The following is a 15,610-nucleotide window of genomic DNA, read 5'->3' as shown; positions in this document are numbered from 1 at the left end:
CAATCTAAATGCCTGTTTTGATATCTTATTCTTTCTAATCAATCAATACATTTTTAATTTGAATGAACACTTTTGGGTGTTTGCCATGTAACCAAGTAAAACCAAGGCCTCTGTTTAAAATAACCTGAACCTTCCTATCATTGTTTAATGTTGGACAGTGGAAGAGTTTATAAACACTTTAACTCTTTAGGCTTTGAGATCAATATCCCTACAACAGCGTCTAATAGCTACTCACATGAAGCGGACAAGGAAGGCCATGACATTCTACTGTTGCTTCACATTGGGCAAGAAGCACTACATGTTCCACAAACTAATTCCTGACTCTTGTCCCCCTGGCCAGGACCCAGCAGTGAGGAGTGCAATGGGAGCAGGACCACATGAACATGTGGGGCAGGAGTAAGATAACCAATAACACCCTCTGCTATAGTGAAGGAGCCTGGAACACGTGTGAAACATCAAGGTTTGCTCCTTAGAAATGACCTTTGGTGGTCGAGACCAGTGTTGCTGGAGGTCTGGACAGTGCCATGTCCTGGAGATCAGCTCTCTCTTGGTCAGCATTTACTCTATTAGATGAAGAACTCTGAGGTCTAAGGAAAAACAACAGAAATATTGAAAGCTGTTAAGATTAGACCCAGACGTTGGCACTTATCAGCTTTGCCCACTAACCCCAAGGAGATGGAGGCTGCTTTTGTAAAACTGCTTTACTGGAAGTGCCACTTCAATCCCGTCTGTGACATCAGAGCATGGGCCACCTTAAGGCGTATTGAGTTTGTACACAGACTGGATGTTTTTCTACATTGCAGCTTCTCTCTCCAGCTCTCTCTGTTCAATTAAAAGTGGCTAATGCAATGCGGTCAACTTGGCAAGAAAATTTAGGAACTGAGAAATGTTGGGCCATATCTCAAATATTCTTCCCATCCTGTGATATTTTAAACCTGCTACTCACTGGTGAATATTTAATCAGACGGTAATTGGGGAGAAGCACTTTCAAAGCTATTATAAACTGGGCCTGGCAGTGATGCCCAAGGGCAGTGAAATATCCAATATTCCTTCATTCCAGAAAGGAACAAATTATGGCAGGGTGAACCCAAATTGTGGTTTCAAAGGCCAAGGGACTGACAAAAATGCAATCTGTAATCTGGGAATCACGTGGCCAGGCCTGCTAAACACAGACTGCTAATGCAAGCCTGCCTGCTTACCCCCTTCCCTTGAGATGTCTTGAATCCACAGGAGGATGGCAGTAAGAGATGTTGGTTTTCCTGAGGAACTGAGCTTGGAGATGGAGTTTATACTCTTCCCAGCTAAGCCCTCCTATTGGACCAAACTCTTAGCATTGTTTCGCTATGTTACACTAAAGTAACAGGGTTTCCTCTTGGTAAGGGGGCGAAGGACCCCTAATAAAAAAACCAAACTTTGTCAAAGGGAATTTTTTAGAGTTTTAAAGCCAAACAACATTAATTCAATTCAGTGTTAAAGATCATGCAGAGCTAAACTCTGCCAAATAACATTACAGGAGGAAACAACCCGCAATGAGAAAGGGAATTAACTCTGAGTGGCTGCAATTTGCTTCAGTGCAGAGAGGCTGCACGAGGCCCATGTGCTGTCTAATCCCCATCCTGGTGCCACAGCAATAGCTCTACTTTCACAGCTTCAGAAGGGATCTTTCAGGGCTTACATGGGACTTCTGGAATCAGGTGAACCTCAGCACAGTGTAGTTCAGCAGGGTAACATTAAAAGGAGCCAACTCACCCCTTGTATGGAGAAACCCAGGAAGCATCTGAAGAATGGGTGAGTTTCACCTCCTAGCTGCTCGCTCTGTTGGTGGCTGCCTGCTCTGTGTCCCACTCCCCAAGGAACAATCAGAGGGATGTGGCTCCAAGAGACCATTGCGTAGATAGGGGATGTGCTCTGCTCCCCACCCCAGGACATTCTTAGTGATGCTCTTCTATGGGACTGACTCATGGTCATGATGTACCTAGCATGTCCTGCCGTTTAAACACACAGGATTGAAACTGTTTCCCCACCTCTGGCTGTTTGTGTCTGAGACTTTGTCAGGGAATCTGCAGGACAGGGAGGGAAGTGGACATTTCAGGCTGGGAAACTGTATCCATCCTCATCAAGAGCAAAGCTACAGAGATCACTGCATGCAGACTGCTCAGGAAGGGTGCAATGGCTGCAACCTCAACTCCTCCCCCCTGCAGCAGCAGATATTTTTTTGTGGAGGGCTGGAGAGCAGGTTCCTCAGGGAGCAGAGCAGGACCCATTATCCTTTTTCTGTTCCAAGCTACCCTGCCGAATTGCCTTCCCTTTCAGCAACTCTACTCTGCTAGGTAACAGATTGCAAGCTAACATCAGTGTTATACACAAACTGAGCAGGAGAGGGTGTTTAAAGAACACCCTCATGTTCAAGCAAACACCTGATCTGAACTGCCCAAGGAACTTGGAGTCTTGACATCTCTACTGAGCCTGTGTGGTCCCAGTGCCACGTGGCAAACTGTTGCTACACCATCAGGATAGGTACTTTGAGGTTTAAGGTTGAATCCCTTTTGGAGTGGCCCTATTCTCCAGGGTAGAGTTTCCAGTGGGCCTCCTGTCACAATGTCTCCATCATCTCAAATAAGTCCCGGTCCCACTATCATTCGTCTCCTCACACTAATCACCAAGGCTAAAGGCCTTCTCAGCCCCTCCATTTTCATACACTCTTGCCAGTTGCAGAGGATGCAGCATGGTGAGGGAAGGAACAGACCAATTTTGCAAACACTAATAGTAACACATTGTAAAATGCAGAAATAGACTAGTGCTCCCAACCAGCACTGCCTCTAGCTGGGCCCCTCTGCTGAGGACTGCCGTGAAAAGACTTACAAAACTAGCTAATGCCCCTGGGGTCTCTTCAGTGGTCCAAGTCCTGCACCCCACACTCCTCGCCCCACCTCCACTAGAATTACAAAAAGAAAAGGAGTACTTGTGGCACCTTAGAGACTAACCAATTTATCTGAGCATGAGCTTTCGTGAGCTTTCGTAATAGACCAGCAGGAGAGTGAGTTTGTGGGGGGGGGGGGGGGGGGGGGCGGAGGGTGAGAAAACCTGGATTTGTGCTGGAAATGGCCCAACTTGATGATCACTTTAGATAAGCTATTACCAGCATGACAGTGGGGTGGGAGGGGGTATTGTTTCATGGTCTCTGTGTATATAATGTCTACTGCAGTTTCCACGGTATGCATCCGATGAAGTGAGCTGTAGCTCACGAAAGCTCATGCTCAAATAAATTGGTTAGTCTCTAAGGTGCCACAAGTACTCCTTTTCTTTTTGCAAAGACAGACTAACACGGCTGTTACTCTGAAACTAGAATTACAAGGATCTTAGAAATGGGCAGTACGGGATTGTCACCTTGATTTGTTATATTTGCAGGCAGGATTCTGGACACCAACATGAAGCACCTCATCACAGCATGCTCTTCCTCCGAACAAGAGGCACAGCTCCCTGTGCACACGGCTGCCTGTGTGGGGCAGGTAGGCGAGGGGCTCGGCTTGGCTCCTGCAGTAGATGGCATTGATGGAGCCGCAGTCTGTCATGCTGGCTAGCTGTGGATCCGAGGGCCCTATGATATCTTGCAAGGCGCTCCGTGCTTTTGGCCCTCTCAAGCCTAAAGCCAGCACAGGTGGTGCCTTGCCAGCCTCTGGAGTGTAAGTAGAAGGCAGCTTGTCTGTGAAAGATAAACACGTGTGACTAACGCATGGAATCACCCTTTTCCAGTCTCATTCATTCCACTCAAGGTCTCTTCTCAGTTCATTACTCAGCCTAGATGACTGACAGTTTATTAGTGCTGTCTCTAGCTCCCCTTCCACATTTGCCAGGCTAACAGCTGTTTCTCATTGGGTCTCTGCCCACCTCTGAAGGCTCTTGCTTTGGCACTGCTGGTTACACTGGGAGATCAGAGCTGCAATCTCTTCCCATTCCTAGGCAGGGTCCGGGTGCCTTGCAAATAACACACGAAAGCCCAGGTTCTCCCACTGGTCGGCAGCTCAGGGTGGGAGGAGAGAAGCGAGGAATGACCTCGAAACAGCAGAAGGAGATGGGGTCCCTTCTGGCCTGGTCCCCACTCCTGCTGAGCCCTCCACACAAACATGCCTAATTAGGGCTGGCTCCATGCGGTTTGGGGAGCCAGGGGGTGTTGCTGCAGCAGCAGGCTCCTGTCAAACCCAGAGGGCCAGATCCTCAGCTAGTGAAAATTGGAACAGCTCCATTTAAGTCACTGATAATTTTTGCCAGTTCTGCCCTGATAATTTTCCCAACGGCAACCATCATAGTAGTTAATGCTGCTAAGTCTGCATGACCACACGCTGGAGATTCTGCACAGATATGCAAGGCTGAGTGAGTGGCTCTCAATGAAAGCCATCGAGTCCCAAAGTTCACACTTCGCTCAGAGAGGCTTGGTGGGGTTCAAGTGTGGGATAGAATTTGGGCCAGGGGACAAGGTTGTTTCCTGGTCCTTTCCTTAGCAACAGGAGAGCCAAGAGGGGACCCCAACTGGGAAACATGAAAGCTTTGCCAAAACTCCATGCAAACTGTTTACTCTCCCTGGTCAGGATCTGTGCTGCGTGGGAAAGGAATGACAAGGAATGACATTTAAAAAAAATGCTTGACCATCACTTCTTTCTTTCCCTGCTCTGGGCTCCCTTATTTCTTGCCACAGAGAAGGACCCACAGGAGACCTCTCTCCTGCACTCTGTGGCAAATCCTTCTCCAAGCTCACAGCCTGCATGGCTGGAGATAGCTAGGCAGAGGGCAGGAATGGAATCCACTTTGCTTCTCCACTGAACCCACTGCAGCCATTGGCCAAGGGGGGACTGAATACCTCCTCCTCAGCACTGGGGTTTAGATGCATCTAGAGTCAATGTATGAGGCTAGAAGGGAGCATCAGATCGTGTAGTCTGACCTCCTGCACATCACCAGCCACTGAATCTCACCCAGTTACCCTGTTTTGCATCCAGTGAACTGGATTAGCTTAAAGTATTATAGCCCTTTGGAGACTAAACTATTAGAATCACAGAACCATAGGGTTAGAAGGGACCACAAGGGTCATCTAGTCTAACCCCCTGCCAAGATGCAGGATTTGTTGTGTGCCACATGCAGAGAATAGGAGGGATCAAGGTGCACCAGTGTCCAAGGCCCCTGTAATGGCAGGGAATTGAGTTAGTGAGATATACCCAGATGAACTTAGCAAGCAACTTGTGCCCCATGCTGCAGAGGAAGGCAAAAAACCCCAAAGTCATTGCAATATGACCTGGGGAAAAATTCCTTCCCAACCTGAAATTCAGGATCAGTTTGATCTTGAGTATGTGAACAAGACCCACCAGCCAGGCATCTAAGAAAGAGAATTCTCAGTACCATCTCAGGGCACTGGCAACCCTGTCTAGTGTCCCATCTCCAGCCATGGCCATAACTGCTGAGGAAGGAGAAAAAATGAAAACAAACCCAGAACACATTTTGGGGAAAAAATTCCTTCCTGACCCCTGCAGGAGACTGGCTGAAATCCTGAAGCATGAGATTTAGGAACTGATGACATGAATTCATGCAGATGAAATGGAATCATGACCTCAGGCACTATAGAGCATGTAAATAAAGGAGAAAGTTGCTGAAAATATTTTAAACCAGAAATATATTTGTATTTTTTTCAAGATTCAAACAAAGTTCAATTTTCAGACCTGTGTTGTGGATCTCAGCTCAAATATATCCTCCCTCCATACACAGCGCCCCCATAGCATGCACAGAGAGCAAAGCACTGGGGGCAGATCTGCTGTATGGATCAGAAAGCAGAACTCTGCTCATCTTCTGTTGTTGGTTGATGATTTTATGGCTTTTTTATTCACTTACAAAGCTCTCCATTCACTTGTACCAACATATTACATACCTACTGCTGAGACAACTGAAGCAAAACCACAATTATGAGCCAGTCTGGGCCCACTGTTTTCAGATGTGACAAGGCAGCAGGGAGACTGCAGAATTTTTCTCCGTGATTGAGCAGGTCTAGACTGAATTTCCACCCAGCTGAAAAGAACACGTTTCTCTCCCTCTCAGTCTGCCAATATCCCACCCCAAGAGAAATAGAGTATGAGTATGTGACCTGATGTTACACACAGGACTTCTAGGAGAGCTAGCCTGTACAGACACAATCCCAGAACTTTGCAGTTACGTGATGGCTTCCATTCTAGGATCTTCAAGGGCTTAAGATATAATTAAGCCTCGCACACTCCCTGGGAGGTGAGTTTTATTATGCCTGATTTACTAATGGGGAAACTGAGGCACTGAGCAGCTAAGGCTGATATTTACAAACATGAGTGCCTAATGCTATGTATTTAGGGCCAGATCCTCAAAAGTATTTATGCACCAACCTCCCATTGAATTCAATCAGAATTAGGCACCTAAGTACCTTTTAGGATCTGGGCCCAAGTGTCTAACTGCAGGCATTCATGTTTGGCTTTACTGTTGGTGCCTCATTTTCTCTTCAGTGCCCCAGAAGTTAAAAGATGTGGCAGAAGCCACTTGACAAACCATGACATTCTGGATGGTGGATCACCCTACAGAGCAGTTGGAGAAAGGCCAGGTCAGCAGCCCCAGATTTTGCAGTTTCCTGAGCCTCAAAGAGAAAAGTTGGGGCTGCCATCTACAGAGAAATAAAAGCCAGAGAGAAAAGCAATGTGGTGACATGAAGAGTATCAGGGAGTAAAAATAGAGGAAATGGCAAAAACTTGCCAAAACTTTACACCGGGGACGGATAGATGGGGACAGGGTAAAATCTGACTCCAAAGGGGAAGAGAAAGGCTTAATTGTGGTCATGCTCATATCCCCCTTGAAGTCCTCTTCCTTTTCAGCAGGGATGTGCAGGTTTGTGAGCTGCTATAGTTAAATGGGTGCAACTTTTTTATGCAGATGAGGCCTTACCTGTGCTAGAGAGCAGCACGCTGTGCTCGGGATAGAGCAGGCGGAGCCCACAGATATCCAAACCAGAGCTGAGGATCAGCTGTAACATGTGATGGACGGCCAAAGGAGTTCGGAGTAGGGTTTCAAACAGCAATGCCACAGCAACCTGAACAGTCAGGTAAAGAGTGCAATGGAGAGAATGTGTCAAATAGCTTCAAACGCTCTTAATAACAATGGTGAGATTTCTCTCTCTGGAGCAGTGATACTCAGACCTCAGTGGTTCAGGAGGCAAATTAGCGACCAACATTACGCAAAAGAGCCACAGTACTGTGAATTCATTGTTTAATTTACTATAGTACTATATATTCATATTTAAACAGTATGATGGGGAAATATTTAGGGGTTTATATATATATAATTATATATATATAATATATATATAATTGATATATATAATTCTTATCAACTACAATTGGTTAATGACATCGTAAAAGCATCCTGATTAACCAATCTCAGCCCTGGTCTACGCTACGAGTTTAGGTCAAATTTAGCAACGTTAGATTGATTTAACCCTGCACCTGTCCACATAACAAAGCCATTTTTGTTGACTTAATGTGCTCTTAAAATCTATTTCTGTACTCCTCCCCGACGAGGGGATTAGCACTGAAATCGACATTGCCGGATCGAATTTGGGGTAGTGTGGACGCAATTCAACTGTATTGGCCTCCAGGAGCTATCCCAGAGTGCTCCATTGTGACCGCTCTGGACAGCATTCTCAACTCGGATGCATTGGCCAGGTAGACAGGAAAAGCCCCGCAAACTTTTGAATTTCATTTCCTGTTTGGCCACCGTGGCAAGCTGATCAGCACGGGTGACCGTGCAGATCTATCAGCAGAGGTGACCATGGAGTCCCAGCATGGACCAAACGGGAGGTACTGGATCTGATCGCTGTATGGGGAGACGAATCCGTGCTATCAGAACTCCGTTCCAAAAGATGAAATGCCAAAATATTTGAAAAAATCTCCAAGGGCATGAAGGACAGAGGCTATAACAGGGACCCGCAGCACTGCCACATGAAACTTAAGGAGCTCAGGGAAGCCTACCAAAAAAACACAGAGGCAAACGCCCACTTGGGGTCAGAGCCCCAGACATGCCGCTTCTATGATGAGTTGCATGCAATTCTAGGGGGTGCCTCTACAACTACCCCACGCCTGTATGTGGACTCCTGCAAGGGAGTCTCATGCAACAGGGATGAGGATTTTGGGGACGAGAAAGATGATGAGGAAGGGGAGGTTGAAGATAGCACACACCAGGCAACCGGAGAAACCATTCTTCCTGACAGCCAGGAACTGTTTATCACCCTGGAGCCAATACCCTCCCAACCCGGGCTCCCGGACCTTGAAGGCAGAGAAGGCACCTCTGGTGAGTGTACCTTTGTAAATATAATACACGGTTTAAAAGCAAGCATGTTTAATGATTAATTTTCCCTGAAGACTTGGGATGCATTTGCGGCCAGTACAGCTATAGGAAAACTCTGTTAACATATCTGAGGATGGAGCGGAAATCCTCCTGGAACATCTCAGTGAAGCTCTCCTGGAGGTACTCCCAAAGCCTTTGCAAAAGGTTTCTGGAGAGGTCAGCCTTATTGCATCCTCCATGGTAGGACACTTTACCACGCCAGGCCAGTAGCACGTAGTCTGGAATCATTACATAAGAAAGCATGGCAGTGTGTGGTCCCAGTGTTTGCTGGCATTCAAGCAACATCCATTCTTTATCTCTCTGTGTTATCCTCAGGAGAGTGATATCATTCATGGTCACCTGGTTGAAATAGGGGAATTTTATTACGGGGACATTCAGAGGTGGCCATTCCTGCTGGGCTGTTTGCCTGTGGCTGAAAAGGAATCATCCCCGCTGTTGTGTGGGGAGGAGTGAAGCAATCATCCCAGAGAATTGGGTGTGTGGGGAGGTTAGTTGGGTTTGTGCTGCACATTAACCCGAAAATATCAGCCCCTCCTTTTAAATGGCCAATATGTCTTTTTCAATTTTACTCCCTTTTTTTCCTCCCACAGCTACAAATGTTTCAGTGTTGCCACTAGCATCTCTGTCCCAGAGGCTAGCGCAGATAAGAAGGCGAAAAAAACACACTCACAATGAAATGTTCTCTGAGCTCATGCAGTTCACCCACACTGAAAGAACCCAGCAGAATGCATGGAGGCAGACAATGACAGAGTCCAGGAAAGCACAAAACGAACACGAGGACAGGAGGGATGCATGAGAGGATAGATGGCTGGAGCAACAGGAGAGGTGGCAGCAGCATGATGAGAGGAGGCAGGATGCAATGCTGAGGCTACTGGACGATCAAACTGATATGCTCCGGCATATGGTTGAGCTGCAGGAAAGGCACAGACCACCACTGCAGCCCCTGTGTAATCAACCATCCTCCTCCCCAAGTTCCATAGCCTCCTCACCCAGACGTCCAAGAACGCGGGGGCAGAGGGGCTCCAGGCACCCAACCACTCCACCCTAGAGGATTACCCGAGCAACAGAAGGCTGGCATTCAATAAGTTTTGAAGCGCAGTGTGACCTTGTCCTTCCCTCCTCCCCACCTTCCCCACCCCACCCGGTGTTTCCCTCCTCCCCCACCCCTCCTGGGCTACCTTGGCAATTATCCCCCTATTTGTATGATGAATTAATAAAGAATGCATACATTTGAAACAACAATGACTTTATTGCCTCTGCAAGCGGTTATCGAAGGGGGAGGGGAGGGCGGTTGGCTTACAGGGAAGTAGAGTGAACCAAGGGGGTGGGTTTTCATCAAGGAGAAACAAACAGAACTGTCACACCGTAGCCTGGTCAGCCATGAAACTGGTTTTCAAAGCTTCTCTGATGCGCAGCACGTCCTGCTGTGCTCTTCTAATCACCCTGGTGTCTGGCTGTGCATAATCAGCGGCCAGGCGATTTGCCTCAACTTCCCACCCTGCCATAAACATCTCCCTCTTACTCTCACAGATATTGTGGAGCACACAGCAATAACAATGGGAATATTGGTTTCGCTGAGGTCTAACCAAGTCAGTAAACCGCACCAGCGCACTTTTAAACTTCCAAATGCACATTCTACCACCATTCTGCACCTCCTCAGCCTATAGTTGAACAGCTCCTGACTACTGTCCAGGATGCCTATGTATGAATCATAGAATATCAGGGTTGGAAGGGACCTCAGGAGATCATCTAGTCCAACCCCCTGCTCAAAGCAGGACCAATCCCCAATTTTTGCCCGAGATCCTTAAGTGGCCCTCTCAAGGACTGAACTCACAACCCTGGGTTTAGCAGGCCAATGTTCAAACCACTGAGCTATCCCTCTCCCCTCTTCATGAGCCATGGCATTAAGGGGTAGGCTGGGTCCCCAGAGATAACTATAGGCATTTCAACATCCCCAACGGTTATTTTCTGGTCTGGAAAGTAAGTCCCTTGCTGCAGCTTCTCATACAGACCAGAGTTCCTGAAGATGCGAGCGTTATGTACCTTTCCCAGCCATCCCACGTTGATGTCGGTGAAACGTCCCTTGTGATCCACCAGTGCTTGCAGCACCACTGAAAAGTACCCCTTGCGGTTTATGTACTGGCTGCCTTGGTGCTCCGGTCCCAAGATAGGGATATGCATTCCGTCTATCGCCCCACCACAGTTAGGGAATCCCATTGCAGCAAAGCCATCCACTATAACCTGCACATTTCCCAGAGTCACTACCCTAGATAGCAGCAGCTCACTGATTGTGTTGGCTACTTGGATCACAGCAGCCCCCACAGTAGATTTGCCCACTCCAAATTGATTCCCTACTGAACGGTAGCTGTCTGGCATTGCAAGCTTCCAGAGGGCTATCACCACACGCTTGTGAACTGTGGGGACTGCTCTCATCTTGGTATTCTTGCGCTTCAGGGCAGGGGAAAGCAAGTCACAAAGTTCCATGAAAGTGCCCTTATGCATGCGAAAGTTTCGCAGCCGCTGGGAATCTTCCCAGACCTGCAACACTATGTGGTCCCACCAGTCTGTGCTTGTTTCCCAGGCCCAGAATCGGTGTTCTATGGCATGAGCCTACCCCATTGCCACCAGGATGGCCAAATTGCCAGGGCCTGTGCTTTGAGAGAAGTATGTGTCCATGTCCTCATCACTGTCGTCACTGCACTGCCATCGCCTCCTTGCCTGCTTTTGCAGGTTCTGGTTCTGCATATACTGCATGATAATGAATGAGGTGTTTACAATGCTCACAACTGCCGCGGTGATCTGAGCAGGCTCCATGCTTGCCGTGGTATGGTGTCTGCAGGAGAGAAGTGGTGGTTGGATGACCAGTTTTGCACACCTACTGCACTGTCTGCTGCCAGGACACAACAGCTGAGTGGGCTGCACGCTTGCCGTGGTATGGCGAGACAAGAGCAGCTGAGCAGAGTTGCAGCGGGAAGTGGCGGATGACGATGGTCATATAGAGGACCTGCGAGACCACCAGGAGAGTAGGAGAGCAGAGGGGCAGCAGAAGCGGTGGATGATGACGGTTATATAGAGGACCTGCGAGGTGGATTCATAGCACTCAATGACGACAGTTTGCAGCCCTACTGCACTGTCTGCTGAAAGCAGTATGGCGCCCGCACGGAAAAAAGGCACGAAACGATTGTCTGCCGTTGCTTTAACAGAGGGAGGGGTGACTGACAACTTGTACCCAAAACCACCCACGACAATGTTTTTGCCCCACCAGGCATTGAGAGCTCAACCCAGAATTCCAATGGGCAGCAGAGACTGCGGGATAGCTACCCACAGTGCAACGCTCTGAAAGTCGATGCTAGCCATGGTACTGTGGACGCACTCCATTGACTTAATGCACTTAGTAGGGACACACACAATCGACTGTATAAAATTGCTTCATAAAAACCGACTTCTATAAATTCGACCTAATTTTGTAGTGTAGACATACCCACAGTTATTAACCAATAATGAAATCACACAGTGTTTTAATATCATGTGCTGCAAAGAGCCGCAGGAGACACATTAAAGAGCCACTTGCAGCTCGTGAGCTTCAGTATGAGTATCACTGCTCTAGGGAGAACCAGCCATTCGCATCAATTGTACAGTGATATCTCTTCTCTTCTTCTCCTCTTATGTCCACACCCTTACGGTGGAGCATAGAGTACAGGAACCTACATGTGTAGCTACACACGGAAGTGAAAGGCTCCAGCAATGGAGAAAGGGCTCTGGTAACAAGGAGCTGCTGGAGTCTTTCCCTGCTGCCTTCCTCTACCAGACCCTCTTCTTGCTGCCAGAGCTTTTCACTTCAGTAAGGAAAGTCTCTGGAAGCGAGGAGGCAGCAGAGAAAGGCTTTGGCAGGGGAGAGGCAGCGCTGTCCCACTGCCTCTCCCCTGCTGGAGCCTTTTACTGCAATAGGGAAAGGGTCCAGCAGCCAGGAAGAAGCAGAACACTAGACAGCTAAAAATACCAGTGTAGATGTTGGAAGCATGTAGAGAGCCATGTAGAGTACACACACTGGGGGTTCAGGTGAGTAAGACCTTGCCTCTGCTCTACTTGCATAAGCCGTGCTGTTTATACCCACATTGGCAGTATCTGTACTCTACATCCTGCTGTAATTGTAGATGTATATTTTCTTACATTATAAAATCTTTGGGGCCGAGACTGTCCCTTTGTTCTGTATTTGTATAGCACCTAGCACAATAGGCCCCTTCAGCACTGACATAATCAGAAATATTAATAACTAATTAATAACATAATGCTTTCTGTGATCTGAACTACTGTCCTTTGTCTTGTATTAGGTTGTAGATTCTTTGGGGGCAAGGAATGAAATTTATCTAATGCATTGGTTACCTTTTCTGTATTAAAGAAACATTTTCAAATAATATTAGCATAGATGGCTGACTTTCTATATTTTCAGAAATTATAAAATCAACACTAGAAGAGAATTCAAAAACAGGTACACCAGAGCATCCTGTAATATATCTATATTTTAAAATCCTGTTTGCTTGATTAATCCCATTCAGCCCATCTTTCGACAAAGAGTACTGAAAGACATCCAGTTGTGTACTGAATATACACATCTGTGTTTCTGATTAGGAAAGAAAATCATTCTGAATCCGCATCATTTTTTGTGTTTCAGTTCTGTATTTCACTTTTCCATAAGGGGAAATTTCTTGTTTCAAGGAGCACAAACCTTAAATGTGAGAATCTGGGTTTTTCCTGAAATTCAGGGACATTGAAAGGTCTGGCTTGCGGCTGCATAGCATGGCCTACAATTTGTTCCTGGTTCCCCCTTCTGTACAGAATTCTTTCCCCAAGAAGGAGCTTTATTGCTCCAGTGAATGCCAATTTAATTGATCATTACCAGACACTTTAAATGAAATATTACCAAATGCTATTCCCTCATAAACACATAACAAAACTTACAACATTATGATAAGTTATAAATCTACCTCAGTAATAAAAAAAAATCTATTCCAACTAGACAAAAAAGTTCTGTTTTCCCCATTGATTTCGTTATAATTCCCCTGATATTAACCCATTGCTCAGACTGGCTAATGAGTTTTCCCATAGCCTTCTGCCCTATAAAACCTCTAGCAAAGACCTTGTAAGCAAGGAAGTAAGTTACTCCTTAGACTGGGTGGAAATGTGAGTAACTGAACAACTTTGAGCAAAGTAGGGGAAACTTCAAGGATCATCCCATTTTGTCCTTTTCCCCTCTCACAGTGCATCCTATTCATGGCCTCATACCATGAAGACCTCTTTCCAGCTCAAAATCAGCTCCCTCTAGAACAGGGGTGGGCAAACTACGGCCTGGGGGCCACATCTGGCCCTTCAGACATTTTAATCCAGCCCTCAAGCTCCAGCCGGGGAGCAGGGTCCAGGTCTTACCCCATTCCGACGCTCCAGCTGGGGAGCGGGGTCAGGGGCTTGCCCTGCTCCACACGTGCTGTGGCTCTGCGTGGCTCCTGGAAGCACCGGCATGTCCCGCCTCCAGCTCCTACACATAGGGGCAGCCAGGGGGCCCCACCCCAAGCACCGCCTCCACAGCTCCATTGGCTGGGAACTGCGGCCAATGGGAGCTGCCTGGCCATGCCTCCATGTAGGAGCCGGAGGGGGGACATGCCGCTGCTTCCAGGAGCTACTTGAGGTAAGCGCCAACTGGAGTCTGATCCCCTCCCGTGCCCCAACACCTTCCCCAGGCCTGATCCCCCTCCCACCCTCCAAACCCCTGGGTCCCCGCATGGAGCACCCTCCTGCACCACCAACCCCTCATCCCTAGCCCTACCCCAGAGCCCACATCCCCAGCCAGAGCTGCACCCCCCTCTGCACCCCAACCCCCTGCCCCAGCCTGGAACCTTCTCCCACACCCTGAACTCCTCATTTCTGGCTCCACCCCAGAGCCCACACCCCAGCCAGAGCCCTCACCCCCTCCCACACCCCAACCCCCAATTTTGTGAGTATTCATGGCCTGCCATACAATTTCCATACCCAGATGTGGCTCGGGCCAAAAGGTTTGCCCACCCCTGCTCTAGAAGATCAATGGGGTCACTCCTGAACCAGCCACAAGAGTTGTTCTAGAGAGAGATAAGTCACTCCCTGATCCTAAGTGCCCACGGGTGGACTATCAAGCACCCTGCAGGGTCAAGTCAGATGTGTGGAATCAAAATCATTCTAAGCAGCTTGTCCATCTAGCTGGAAGAAAGTTAAAACAGCAGCATCTTTAGATCAAGTTCGGAGTGAAGCTTTAAAGCCTCTCCAAATGAATCAGACTTATTCAACTTTTTATTGGTTTCAGAGTAGCAGACGTGCTAGTCTGTATTCGCAAAAAGAAAAGGAGTACTAGTGGCACCTTAGAGACTAACCAATTTATTTGAGCATAAGCTTTCATGAGCTACAGCTCACTTCATTGGATGCATTCAGTGGAAAATACAGTGGGAAGATTTATATACACACAGAACATGAAAAAATGGGTTTTATCATACACACTGTAAGGAGACTGATCACTTAAGATGAGCTATTACCGGCAGGAGAGCGGGAGAGAGAAAACCTTTTGTAGTGATAATCAAGGTGGGCCATTTCCAGCAATTAACAGGAATGTCCGAGGAGCAGTGGCGGGGGCGGGGGGGGGGGGAATAAACATGGGGAAACAGTTTTACTTTGTGTAATGACACATCCACTCCCAGTCTCTATTCAAGCCTAAGTTAATTGTATCCAGTTTGCAAATTAATTCCAATTCAGCAGTCTCTCGTTGGAGTCTGTTTTTGAAGTCTTTTTGTTGTAATATTGCGACCTTTAGGTCTGAAATCGAGTGACCAGAGAGATTGAAGTGTTCTCCAACTGGTTTATGAATGTTATAATTCTTGACATCTGATTTGTGTCCATTTATTCTTTTACATAGAGATTGTCCAGTTTGACCAATGTACATGGCAGAGGGGCATTGCTGGCACATGATGGCATATATCACATTGGTAGATGTACAGTTGAACGAGCCTCTGGTAGTGTGGCTGATGAGATTAGGCCCTATGATGGTGTCCCCCGAATAGATATGTGGACACAGTTGGCAAAGGGCTTTGTTGCAAGGATAGGTTCCTGGGTTAGTGGTTCTGTTGTGTGGGGTGTGTGGTTGCTGGTGAGTATTTGCTTCAGGTTAGGGGGCTGTCTGTAGGCAAGGACT

At 47.5% G+C, this 15,610-nt stretch overlaps 1 protein-coding gene across 11 annotated transcripts in view; it reads right to left on the bottom strand.

Moving 5' to 3' along the window:
* DNAAF8 (dynein axonemal assembly factor 8) overlaps positions 1 to 15,610 on the bottom strand; it is a 150,689-nt gene that overhangs the window by 54,315 nt on the left and 80,764 nt on the right. For all 11 annotated transcript variants that reach the window (XM_075132866.1, XM_075132869.1, XM_075132867.1 and 8 more), the window contains 3 exons: positions 6,943 to 7,087; positions 3,388 to 3,703; positions 481 to 587 (listed from right to left, as the gene is read on the bottom strand). In XM_075132866.1, coding sequence (XP_074988967.1) covers positions 481 to 587; positions 3,388 to 3,703; positions 6,943 to 7,087 — 568 coding nt within the window. The remainder of the gene's footprint in view (positions 1 to 480; positions 588 to 3,387; positions 3,704 to 6,942; positions 7,088 to 15,610) is intronic.

This window comes from Caretta caretta, chromosome 10 (assembly GCF_965140235.1).
Source record: "Caretta caretta isolate rCarCar2 chromosome 10, rCarCar1.hap1, whole genome shotgun sequence".
NCBI classification, from domain to species: Eukaryota; Metazoa; Chordata; order Testudines; family Cheloniidae; genus Caretta; species Caretta caretta.
The sequence above is the reverse complement of the archived record's forward strand: the minus strand, read 5'-3'. Positions and strand labels throughout refer to the sequence as shown.